General features: G+C 41.7%; 1 protein-coding gene across 1 annotated transcript; it reads right to left on the minus strand.

The window, feature by feature from the left end:
* Positions 1-3,803: 3,803 nt before the first annotated feature.
* pou3f3a (POU class 3 homeobox 3a) lies at positions 3,804-6,730 on the minus strand. Its single transcript, XM_033617071.2, has one exon. It carries the CDS (start codon positions 5,852-5,854, stop codon positions 4,586-4,588), a length of 1,269 nt encoding a protein of 422 aa, XP_033472962.1. The 5' UTR covers positions 5,855-6,730; the 3' UTR covers positions 3,804-4,585.
* Positions 6,731-12,906: the final 6,176 nt, after the last annotated feature.

Below are 12,906 nucleotides of genomic sequence, written 5' to 3' on the forward strand. Positions count from 1 at the left end.
GCGGCTCGGCAGGAATACATCACGTTAGGAGGCATTGGGAGATGATTACAGTGAGCTGCGGTGCCGTCTCTGTGTGATATTGCTGTGGTCGAGCATGCAGAAGTTTCCCTTTGAGTTAACACAGTGTGTTTATCATGGTTTTCATGGTGGTTTTACATTCAGGGTTCTTGGTGCTGATGAACTCTGTACGCCACTCCAAAGCCAAGCCTGTCTCCTAAAAGTTACGTTTGTATGTTATTAAAGTGCTTTTGTAATGACGTTGCTGTGACAAGGCAATTGCTGCCTGGATTATGTTCAGAGACATTTCTTTCAGGTAATGAAACACTACATTCATGGACAGCTTAGGCCTTGTAAAAAGGTGGCTGAGGAGGATAGTGTACAAAGACACCTTGACTAATTTATAAAACAGTGCGTAGGATCCATACTAAAAAATGTACCTACGAACAAATATTCAAAATTTCTACAATCGGGCTTCCACCGCACCATCTGCGTCGCCAAATTCCTGTCTCCATAACGTTCGTAAGCATGGGTCAAAGTTACTCCCATTGAGTCTGTTTTAATACATCACAATTTTGCCGTGGAAGTGGCATAGTACACCTCTTTTAGGCCTCGTTTTGTGCATATGCAATGTTTATAAATGAGACCCCAGAACTTCGAGTTCACATCCAGACACCCGTCTTACGTGTAGGCAACAAAAAGGACTTTGGTTAAGGGTTAGGAAAAGGGACTTTGGTTATGTTTTAACTTGAAGAAAATGCTGCAGTCCCTACGAGTGGATACTGTATCGCAAGATTGCCCATTTTGGTCGAAAACATTTGGCTGATAGGTTCAGTATCAATATTTTTGCAACTTAGCAGCATTATGGGTGGTAGGTAATACAGTGATTAGCATTGTCGCCTCAGAGCAAGAAGGTTCCTGGTTTGACCCAGGGGTGTGGGAGCCCTTCTGTGCAGAGTTTGCATGTTCTCCTAGTGTCAGTGTGGGTTTTCTCCAGGTACTCCAGCTTCCTCCCACAGTCCAAAGACATGCAGGTTAATTGGTGACTCTAAATTGTCCGTAGGTGTGAATGTGAGTGTGAATGGTTGTCTGTCTCTATGTGTCAGCCCTGTGATAGTCTGGTGACCTGTCCAGGGTGTACCCTGCCTCTCGCCCAATGTAAGCTCCAGCCCCCCCTGCAACCTCTAACAGGATAAGTGGTTACGGAAAATGGATGACTGAACATTACCTCATTATGTTAATAGCAAACGTAATTCGCTCTGCATTACCTTTCCCTCAGAATGCATTTGCTGTTTCAAATTAGTTGTGTATAAACGTCATTTCTAGGAGACCAAAGCAAATAACAAGTACGAAGTTTTTTTTCTGATATTTTTCAACATCATCATTTTTTCTTCAAAATGTCAACTTATCTGAAGCTGAGTAAGAATACTCAACTTTCAGCGTGCACTCTCAAGTTGGCTAAAACGAATTTGACAGTTTAATCTGACCAATAATAGAAAAATCTTCCCTTTTTTTTCTTACAAAAAAACGTTTTGGAATGTATCTGGTTTCTTAGGTACTGGCATCATAAATACATATAAGTAAAGTATCGTTAGCATGTCCTCTCCATACCTACTAACTTCCCTTCAGCCTCTGAAGAGATTGAAAATTGACCTGGAGTGACGATGACTGCTGACGTGCAAAGACCCATTCAAGCCACCCATTCATGCAGACAGGCTGCTATTTATAACCCACAAGGCCAGAGTTTCCCCCTAATTCTGCCAATGTTCAGCAAAGACGCCTCACACCTTGCATACTTTTTGATATATTTGTGTGCTTATCTGCATGTATGTCTTGAAAGTAATTAAGCAGGTAAATACTTTGGGTCATGTACTAGTTTATGTCGTCAATTAGAAACCACGTATCTGTAGTACTCTCACAATGGTTTTTGCCAGACAATATGGCTCAATGCTGCAGTTCTTCGCCTGCTATTTGACTACAGCTACTATGAATTTTCCTAGAAGATCAGCATTTTCCTGATTCCACCCCAACAATTCCTCCCCATCTTTCCTTAAAAACACCTCCTTAGGCTGCCGATGGGTGAGGACTGGTCCGCCCTAGTCCCTAAATCAAACACATCCACACATTACTCAGTCTAAGTTTAGTTGCATCTGTGTAACAATGTAAGACACCTGATTCCACTTGGTAAACTATGGTTTTAATGTAGTTTTCTCAACACTGGAAACCAAGTTACAGAACATGTCTGTGTCAGCCACATTTGTTTTCCATATAAATATGAAGGCGTCTGGAAGATATCCAGAAAAACAAATACTCAAACTATGATTAGAAGTGTGACATTTGCAGTCATCTATTAACTCGCAGCTTTGTTTTTATTTCTCAGTGTTCTGTCTGGTGTGAGGGCAGCAACTGTCCCAGCAGACCTTTGACCTCCCTCCATGTTTCACCACAACCACCTCTTCTCCTCAGCCTTTTCCATGACTCATTTCTATCACCAATGAAATATTTGATTTCAAACGTCAGCTTGTGTGTGAGTGTTTCTGCATGTATTATATATTATCATGTGTCACGTTTGGATCAGAGACAGAGAGAAGAGCCCGTTTCTCACAGCCAGCGTCCTGTAGGCTTCTCGCTGCCTATCTGCCAAACCCATCATGTGTGGCAAAAGATCTGCTGCCTCGTGTCCCTCCATCTCGCTGTCACCTTGGCAACCGCTGCCGAGGTGAACTGCCAGCTGGGATAGCCGACCTTTGTTGGCTGCGTTCCACAGAGCTGCAGTCCATAGCATTGCCACAGGATGTATGCGGCTGGACTGATACGCAGTATATTACATGAAAATGATGAGTTCAGTCAGTTTCAACGGTGTCAATGCAAATAGGAGGCAGAAAAACTGGAGAACGGTGTCGGCTCGTGACAGATTATTTTGATTTATGTCACAGTATAAATGGTGAGAACTTAATGAAGCTGCTGGGGCGACAACTAATGACTATTTTACTCACTGATAAATCTTAATTCATTTTGTCTGCAAACTGAAAAAAATAAAAAGTAAAAAGAGTGAAAAATGCCTGTTAATTTCTCACAGTATCATAAGATGTATTCCAATAGTTTGTTTTATTCCGCCAACACAATTTATTACCCATATATGGCAAAGAAAATCATATCATCACATCTAAGAGCAAATTTTCAGGGATGCAGGGGCCTAAATATTTAAAATGTGCATTTTTCTACCCCCCCAAAACAACATTAAAGTAGCAGAGGACTTTTATTTTGACAGAATCAAAAACATTTACACCCAGTCTGGTGCAGAAAAACCACCAAAATGCAGGATATTAAGTGTTAGATGCTCCAAATTCTCTGGTGGAGGACCCCCAAACCCTTGTTTCATGTGTGCCCACAGTGTGGAAATGAAAGTTACGCCCTTGTCTAAACAGGCTGGGACCAGCAGAGCTGGTATTGTCGAAAAATTGATAAATTCTCAAACTTTTCTGTCTTTTTCTAATCTTGATTATTTGATTAGTCGTTGCAGCTCGAGAAGCTGCTATTAACAGGAGAGTACAGGCAACACCATGAATTTTTAGCCTTTATAACTTCATGATGTGAAATACAGGATCATTTCTCCAGGATTCTCATAAGAGAGTTTGACACTTAAAGCCTTATTAGTTTATTTGACAGTATCCATTGAAAAGCAACTTTAATATATTAACGTCAATATTTCACTGCAAAGGTGGGAGCTAAAATGACATGGTGTGTGTGTGTGTGTGTGTGTGTGTGTGTGTGTGTCAGAAGGAACCTCAACGTCCATCTCAGACATTTCTTTCCTTATGTCAAATTTATTAAATAGTCTATTCCATGAAAATAAACACAGTGGAAAAAAAATAAATAGTCCAAATCATCACACAAGAATACACAGCAGACTTATTATTTGTACATAAACTTAAGGGAGTGTTTGCTAATTTAAAAAGAAAAAGGAGTTTCCTATGGAGGGAAACACAATACTGGTAGAATTTTAAAGTCGCTCTCTGACCATCTTAAACTGAGTCACAACATAAATCCACTGACACACAACACAAAAGTGAGAAACACGTTTGAAGGAAGGTAAATTATTGCTCATTAAAAACATTTAATGCTGGATAAAGCGCATTAAATCAACGTGTTCCATAGAAAAAGAAACGGAGGCCTGTGGGACATCAAACTGTGCAGCATTACAAGGGAAGTTTTATTTTTAACATGACAGGGACACGGAAATAACTTCTTCTGTTTGAACTTCTTGGGATCAGATTGATAAAATGTTCATTCTGTGGGCTCTTTGGGCGCCTTTTAATTATTTTCTATTCAGATTTTAGTTAAGATTTTCATTTTCTGTGCTAAAGGCTGGTTCATAGTGCAGGAAAATACCAGAGGATGCATAAAAGCAGACATTTATCCTGCTCTGAAATGAATACACGCTGGATAACATCATTATTGTGGATCAAAGAACACGAATAGCTGTAAGAAAAGTTCATCACTTCTCCTGTCATTTAGGGAAACATGAAATAATCTCTCTAAAAATGTATTCAAACACTTCACGTTGTTCTAGTCCGCTGAGTTATTTTCACGTGTCGCTGTACATCCTCTTGCAGTCTATGGAGGGTGACGGTGTGTCAGGACCCATGCTGCCCACCTGTGAGTACGCGTCCTCCGGGGTGCGCGGCAGTCCGGGCGGCGTCATGCGCTTCTCTTTCTGCCTGCGGTTGCAGAACCAGACCCTGACCACCTCCTTCTCCAGCTGCAGAGTGTCCGCCAGAGAGTTGATCTCCTGCGCGGATGGTTTGGGACACTTGAGGAAGTGGCTTTCCAACGCGCCTTTTACGCTCACCTCGATGGACGTGCGCTTTTTCCTCTTCCTGCCCTGGGTGGCGATCTTATCGATGCTGGTGGGGCTCCCGGTGGTGGAGTCGGCCTCCTCCAGCCATTTGTTCAGCAGAGGCTTCAGCTTGCACATGTTCTTAAAGCTCAGCTGAAGCGCCTCGAACCTGCAGATGGTGGTCTGTGAGAAGACGTTGCCGTACAGGGTGCCCAGAGCTAAGCCCACGTCAGCCTGGGTGAAGCCCAGCTTGATCCGCCGCTGCTTGAACTGTTTGGCGAAATGCTCCAAGTCGTCAGACGTCGGGGTGTCCTCGTCTGAGTGCGGCTCGTGGTTCACGCCGTGATGCTGGTGATGGTGTGCGTGGTGATTATGATGGTGATGGTGATGATGATGGTTTCCGTGGTCCAGCTCCGGGGACTCCCCGCGCACCAGCCCCTGGTGCATGAGGCTCTGCCCCGCGTGCGAGCTGAGCATCCCGTTGACTGTAAACCCGCCGGGCTGAGAGTAAATAAGCGACTGTTGCTGCTGTTGCTGCTGCTGCCCCTCTGTGATGCTGATGTGCGCCGCGGAGGTGCCTCCCCAGCTCCCCGGGTGCGTCTGGTGAGGTTCCAGATGCGGGGACCTGTGGTGCAGAGCGGTGCCCGTGTGCAGGCTTTCCCTGCCTCTCTTCACGTCCTGCGGCTGGGAGCTGGGGGACCACGGAGAGCCGGCCTCGGCTGCTGCCACCGCGGCTGCGGCTGCTGCGGCTGCTGCGTGAGGCAGCGATGTCACCCACTGGTGGGCATGGCTTAGCATGTGCCCCCCGTTGCTCGCCACCATGGCTCCCTGCATGAAATCACTCTGCACCATCTTTACTGAAGGGTCCCCTCTGTATCCACTAGACACTGTGGTCACAGCGGTGCTGCCCGGCTGCATGCCACCAACCCTCCGATCAGAGTGAAGCACCGGGCCGGATAAAATCCTGCTGCTGGCTAAGTATGGACTGGAGGTGGCTGTTGCCATCCCCACAAGCATGTATCTTCAGGTGGAATTCTCTCTTCTTATGTTGTTAAAGTCCAAGTTTATTCTAATCCATGAATAAATTCAGTCTAACTCAGCATGCGCATGGAATTAGTTTATAAAAGAAAGTTGAAATGACTCCATAGAGGCTCGGATGATAATATATGTTACAGAGCAGGTTGTGCGTGCTGAGATCTGTGTGATAAAACACAATCCTGCGCAACAAAACAATAGTCTTCAAAACTTTTCTCTGTCCCGGGAGCTCCGCCGTTCGTAATCCAGATCTGGCGATAGGGAAAAACACCTTCTCTGATCCAAGCTGGAGGAGCTGACTCACTTAAAACAAGTGTCTCTAATATTAACGTTTAAGAGCTATTTAACGACAATGACACACACGCAAAAAAACTTTAAAGTCTCTCCGTTCCTCTCGGTTTCGCTCACTCCATCTGCTTTACCCGGCGCGTCCTCTACGGAGCGAGGAAGACGAGCTTGTGTTTACGTTGTGCCAAGGTTGCGTATTCCTCTCCCATCTCCATCCAATTACAACAGAAAAGCTCTGCAGAGCTCCCGCTGATTGGACGCGCAGTCAGAGAGGAGCTGGTGTGTCTCGGGCGAGCCTCGGGTGCACAAAGTTCTTGCTGCAGGAATAAAAGCAACAATGTGCTAAAAAAATAGTACAATAGGAAAAGACACGGAGTAATCTGGCTGTCTTTAAGGGTAAAGTGTGCACGAAACATGTGGAGAAACCCTGCAATTACGCAAAACTTCTTCCATAATTATTATTTTTTAATAATAATTTTAAACAAATTCTAAGGTTATAAAGCTGCAGACGTGAGTGCCAGACAGATACCGCCGTATACACCTATATGGTTATCTTCTTTTATAATAACTGAGAGCAGCCGAGGCCTGTGTCAAGGATACTTAAGTCGGCTTTGGGTACATAGGGGGTTTGTACGCCTGCTGCATCTTAATACGCCCTCCTTTTCATATGGTAAAGGAAAGGCCACAGTGGCGTGACGCACCGCACTGCTGAGCGCTGAAGGTGCACAAAACCAGCCAACAGTTTTATTTTTTCCATCCTCGAAAAAAAAAACAACCAAGCCGGTTCTGGTGGGATGTTTCCATGCTGGGTCAGTTTATGGATGGCCGGTTAAATAAACGTGTCGTGGGGAGTTTTTTCTGACCACCTTCAGTTTTAAGGGGCCTTGAGAGAGAGCAAAGCATCGACTGAGACGCGTGAAAGTTTGTGGGACTGGAGGAGAGAGCCAGGTGCAGCCCAATAAATGTGCTAATTTATGTTTTTCAAGCTCTCAGGATTTGTCTTGGATCTCTTCCAAAAAGGTAAAAGATAAATGGACACAGAAAAAATGTATTTTTCCCCCAAACCTGAAACATAAACGGAGACTTTTATCATAACATTTGAATCCACTTAGCCGCCATTATGGCTCAGTTATCATGTTCCAAATTACATTTAGACTCTTCCAAATTTAGGATGTGGGTACGTTTGAAAAAAGTAGCACAGTTTTGGAGTCACAGAAATAAACTGTTGAAAGTAAATAGGTGTCACATCCTGTAATATTAATTAAAATTAATTTAAGTGTTTGAGTTCTGCAGACACAGAACCACTCTCAGCTGACAGATCTGGAAATGAACCAGGATTGTTTTGTTTAACTGTTTAATCCTCCCCAGGTATCATTTCCTCAATCACCATGGAAACCGGTCGCAGTGTTCTGCAACATCCCTTCAATAGTGCAGTGACCTTTTTGTGGGGGGCACACGATGGCACTGGGGGGTTCATCCCTGAGGGAGCAGCATAATGACACATTCACTCATATGATTCAGCACAACTAAAGGCAGCATCAGGCTGCGACACAATAAACTACATGACAAAATATTCTGCAGTGAATAATCTGATGTATTTAAATACTGGAATCCAGCTGTTTTAACCCTTGTGATGGCACAATGAATTTTATGTCCTATATTAGACTCGGTATTTCAACTATTCTTACACTGTTCAAACAAACCTATATTATCTACTCGATAAATGTGAGGTAACAATTTGCACTCACTTTGTTAGATTTTATCTCATGTCTTGAGTTAGGAGCACCTAAATCTAACAGCTACGACACACCAAAACTTGTGAGGTAAAGAATACCTAACATTTTTCAAGACATTACACGACTGATTACTTGTAAAAAGTGAGTAATATTAACACTTGAGCTTGCCGGTGGACTCAAACCCAGAGCCTTCCAGCTGAGAGGCAACAGTGCTAACCTCAAAAATGTTTCCGTTTCTGTTCATTCTGCCTATATTAAATATGTAAACTCATCTGAGAGGGCTGTGTTAGCGTTTTTAAGTTAGTAATTGATCATACCACGCTCAAACAGTGATCCAAGAGAAATGTGCATTGTTAAAACGCAGCTCAACACTCTCCAGTCCTATGAATAAAACTGACTCTGGCCTTGCTGCATGGGCGCTGACACATAGTAATTTTCTATGTTGCAGTTGTTGCTGTGAACACAAAGGTACAGTCCGTATATTTTATCCATTGTTAATTATATAATTTGCTGACTAATATACTTCGTTGAAATTCAAATGATACGCCTGGGTTTTATTACCACTCTCCTGGTCATTTGTTTTTCTGTCTTTTAGTTATAGTGTGTAATTCCTGAGTCTCTTCCCTTTATAGATGTTTGATCTGAGAGCCCATGAGTTGTTTGTGTATTCTGTTGCATGTTATGTGTGTTGATTTACCCTAAAAACATCAATAAACATATTAAAAATGTTAGAAAAATACCTGAAGATTAACCAAAGCACCAAAAAAGGAGTTAAAAGTTGAAACTACTGGCTTTATTAATGGTAAATTAATCATTTATTGATCCTTTATAGATCAGTCAGCACAACAACAACACATTAATAAAGGGTTAACCATTATCCAAATCTGGAGTTGTGAATGTCAGTGACTTAAAAATTGATTTTGGCTCAGATACTCTCAGATGGCTCATGGTCAAACTGTTGTCTTCCTGACGCAGGGCCATAATCACCTAGTTTACACTGAGGAGAGGGGGGACATTTTCTAATGACACCATCTGGAACCCAACCCTCCAGGGAGTCTGGAGGAAATTCCCTCCACGAGAAATCTTAACAGCTAAACAGACCATTGTAGAGCGCTATGAAACAAAAATCTTAGATCAGGAGTTCTCAAACTTTTTAAGACTGAGTGCCATTTTGACGGAGCCAGCAACTAACCGAGGACCACACAGAAAAAGTTCATTATATACCGGCTATTTTACGACTTACGAACACTTTATAAAAATCAACAGCAGCCTACCCAACACTCATATTACATCCTAGTTTTCCATTTTTTAACACATTTTAAAGTAATAAAAACAGCGATACAGTGCAGTATTTGATATTAATTCTACCCACAGCAGTGAGGCAGCGGCTTCAGCTGGGATATGGCAACACCACGTGCACAAACCAAACGCAGAACTGCAGCACACTTCAATACTATGACCATCAGTGATAATGATGGCATTTTGTTACATTTGTTTATGATAACATTTGCTACTGATTATTTCAGACAACGGTGTGTGGTTGTCTGTCAAGGAGTAGGTTTTTTTTTATGTTTTCATCAATACACTGTGGGTGGGTAACCTTTGTAACCTTTTAACAAAACAGAACTTCTCGTGATTCTGATGTACCTGGTCAGACTTCGGGCTGCACTGCCATCCTCTGGCTTCTGTATGGCTCTGTAGACCAGTCAGAGTCTGGGCAAACTATCGTAAAGTCCACATGTAGTGCAGCATTATGTAAAAATTTAGTATATTATTACTGATCTGTATTTGAAGTGAAACTTGTTTGGGGGGGGGGATAAATGGAAAACTCAAACATATTGCTGAACAAAATATATACTGTGGGTGGGGGGCATTTTGAAGCATATTTAAAAATAAATGTTAAATGTGATTAAATTACAAAATAAATGTAATGTTAATCAGTTTAAGTTACTGAGAAATATGTGTAATTCAATTACAGTTACTAATCAAAATCTTGGTGATTATAAAGGGATCACATCTGAATATATTATGTCCAGTGAAAAGTTTCTAAGTAGAATAAAACATTCATTCTGCTGCTTTGCATCTTTTCATCCTGCAGGAATGCCTTCATTTTACATAGCCTATTTTTGGGGACATTTTGTAAGCTTTCCTGCCTAGTTAGCACAGTAATCAAAAAGTAATCAAATGTAATAAGTTACATTCATTTGATGAAATAATCAAATAGTTAAAGTACTTTTTACATTTTTAACAGGGTAACTAATAACCTACAGTTCAAGAGTAACCTTCCCAGCAGTGTGTTATAATTACTGCCTGGTCCTGATAAATTTAAAGCTACCCAAAACAGAGAGCGAGTTTTCATGCACCACTTCAGCCAAACATTTTTTCTTTACTGCCTGAATCCTCAACATTTTTATCCGTAACATTCATTTTTAGTTGTACTACTACTACTTATTTCACATTCCCAACTTTATTTCCAGCATTTTTTTAGAATCAAATTGTGGTTGTAGTTTTAGGAATTTGTAATACAATTAAAATTAAATTAATTATACAAAAAGATCAATACTTGTCCACAAATTTGTATTATATAATAGCACAGATAATATGTAACCAGATATGGCAATGTTTGTTATTAAAGTTGAGATTTTTCAGTCTTAAGTGAGCCCATTGATCCTGCTGTGCAGCACAGATGATTTGTGTTACTGTCAATATTTCAAAATATGCTGTTTCTAATGCAATAAGGGTTTGTAACTGGTCTGTAAGACATCAGTAAATCCTTTATTCAAAATATTTTGGCCATTAGTTAAAATTTAAAAATCTCTATATTCACAGCTGCTGACTGATCAGTGTAATAACCCTTTATTAATTAATGATTTATTACCATTTATAAGCAAGTGTTATGCACAAGTAGGATAGAATAGCCAGCACAAAAGTTATTAACGACTTTTAACTGATCTTTAAGGCATTAGTAAATTGTTTATTAATCATTAATACATCTATTTACAACTCAAAAACATAAAATTATAAGTGAGTATTTGTTCCACCGTCTATAAAACCTGTTTATTGTTGAGCCATATTTACTGAAACGCAGCAGAAACCGAGAAGCTGCACAAAAGCACCACAGCGTTTCACATCTTTCCAGCCTACCAGCACAATGTAGAGAAAACCAGACGACTCAGGGAATGCACTAATGTTTTTCATGTGTTGTGCTGGCTGGTCACAGCACTGGGTCCTCTATTTGTTATTCATGAAGGAAGCTGGGTGAAGAGGCCTTCTTATGATGCACATTTTTCCCTCTGCTCTTGCTCTCGCTCTGCGTGAAACTGCCTCACAACTAAGCAAATAATCTGTTTTAGTTGTAGTGGATACTGCAATTAATCCGTCATAATAAGCATGCCCCCGTCAGCTAATTCTTATTATTGTTGCTTTAAGATCTTCTTCGAATCATTTACACAGAGACTTTCTCTCCGTCTCTCCCTCTCTCTCCCTCTCCCACTCTTCGCCCTCTGTTGAGTCTTCAATATGCAGATCGGCCATTTCTGCCCCTGGGCTATTTTCTTTGGTAGACTTTTGAAATATGCAAATGCTTCCAACAAAAATTGCAAAGGAGAAAAAGGAAAAACCTTCATCTGGGCTCCAGGAGTTTTCCATTCAAAGAAACAGATGATTTTCTCTTGTTTCGTGCTCTTGTTCCTCTTTTGTTTGCTTTGTCGGTCAAGGGTCTGTCTAATTAAGACGAGAGAAACACAAATCAGGCAGACAAAACAAAAATTAAGTTGAGAGGATGACAGCGTTGTTGTTGATAGCGCCACAGTTTTTGCAGAGACTATAAAAAGATCTCACTCGATGTGGGTTTGGCTTTTCTGATCAGGTAATACTGAACACTTGGAATCTGTCTTCCTTCTCTATATGTTGTCGAAGCTATAATACCGGGCACATCGTCTCCCTGCTCCTCCACTGTGAGCCGTACAACGTGGTGTTTACAGAATACTGAACTGCACTGAAAACACTGCCGAGAGAACAGAACTTATCTCCGCGGCTTTCATCCCTGCACTCTTTATATTCCACCTCTTCAGTGTCATCCTGTGGTTCTGATCATGAGTGTGTTTGACCTTCAGCTCTCCCTGAGTCAGAGGGATCCTTCACAGTGGGAGTCTCTACCCATAACCCCCTGCTGCGCGTTTAAATCAGAAGCAGAGGCAGCCACGGAGGGAGAGAGACAAGGAGAGACAAAGCGTGGTAGTCGGGGTACGGATAGAGTGGGAAACAGAGGATGTGGAGGGGAAATGATCAAAGTATATCCATTTCCAAAGTCCTCATTCACAGACGGAGGAATATGAGACAAACATGACCAATAATATTTTAATTTATACGTCTATATGTGATATACGCTCGTTCACCAATAACTGACCGTATCTAAACCTGCACTCGATGTGGTGGAGTTACTCACAGCAGAGGGCCAACCAATCGCCAGGAAAAATGTTGGTATAGTAGGTTTCTGCAAACCACGGATATGTTACATTTGTACGTTACTATGTAGTGGATACGTTTCAACAACGCTGTGGTTAAGTAGTGGTTAGGTTTAGGAACAAAAAACACTTGGTTATGGTTAGTAAAAGAACATGTTATGGCTTAAAATACCCGGTTTGGGCAGCACAATCCCAGCTGGGAAAGCACTGGTGTTTGAAAGAAAATAAAAAGCTTTCCGTGGTGCTATTCTGGCAAAAAAGCAGCAACGTCTTGGGAAAAAATTCATGCCAGAATCTCAGAGGTGCAGCAATGTGTCAGGGTGCTTTCAGACCTAGAGTTGTCTTGCTTTGGTCCAAATCAGGGACTAATTTTCTTACAAAGTTGGCCTCAAATCCATTGTTCTCAGTGCAGATGATTGGAAGGTGTGCTCAAAAGCATTCTCCAGAGCATATTTTTCAGGGTGTTACCTCATGATAAACAGAGATCAATTTTTAGCATGTCATGTGACAAGGAACAACTAATCAGAGCCAGCGGATATCTTTC

This window comes from Epinephelus lanceolatus, chromosome 14 (genome assembly GCF_041903045.1).
Source record: "Epinephelus lanceolatus isolate andai-2023 chromosome 14, ASM4190304v1, whole genome shotgun sequence".
In the NCBI taxonomy this organism is placed as follows: Eukaryota; Metazoa; Chordata; class Actinopteri; order Perciformes; family Serranidae; genus Epinephelus; species Epinephelus lanceolatus.

Excerpts from the sequence above, each read along its gene's own strand:
- pou3f3a (XM_033617071.2), bottom strand. The coding sequence starts at position 5,854 with ATGCTTGTGGGGATGGCAACAGCCACCTCCAGTCCATACTTAGCCAGC.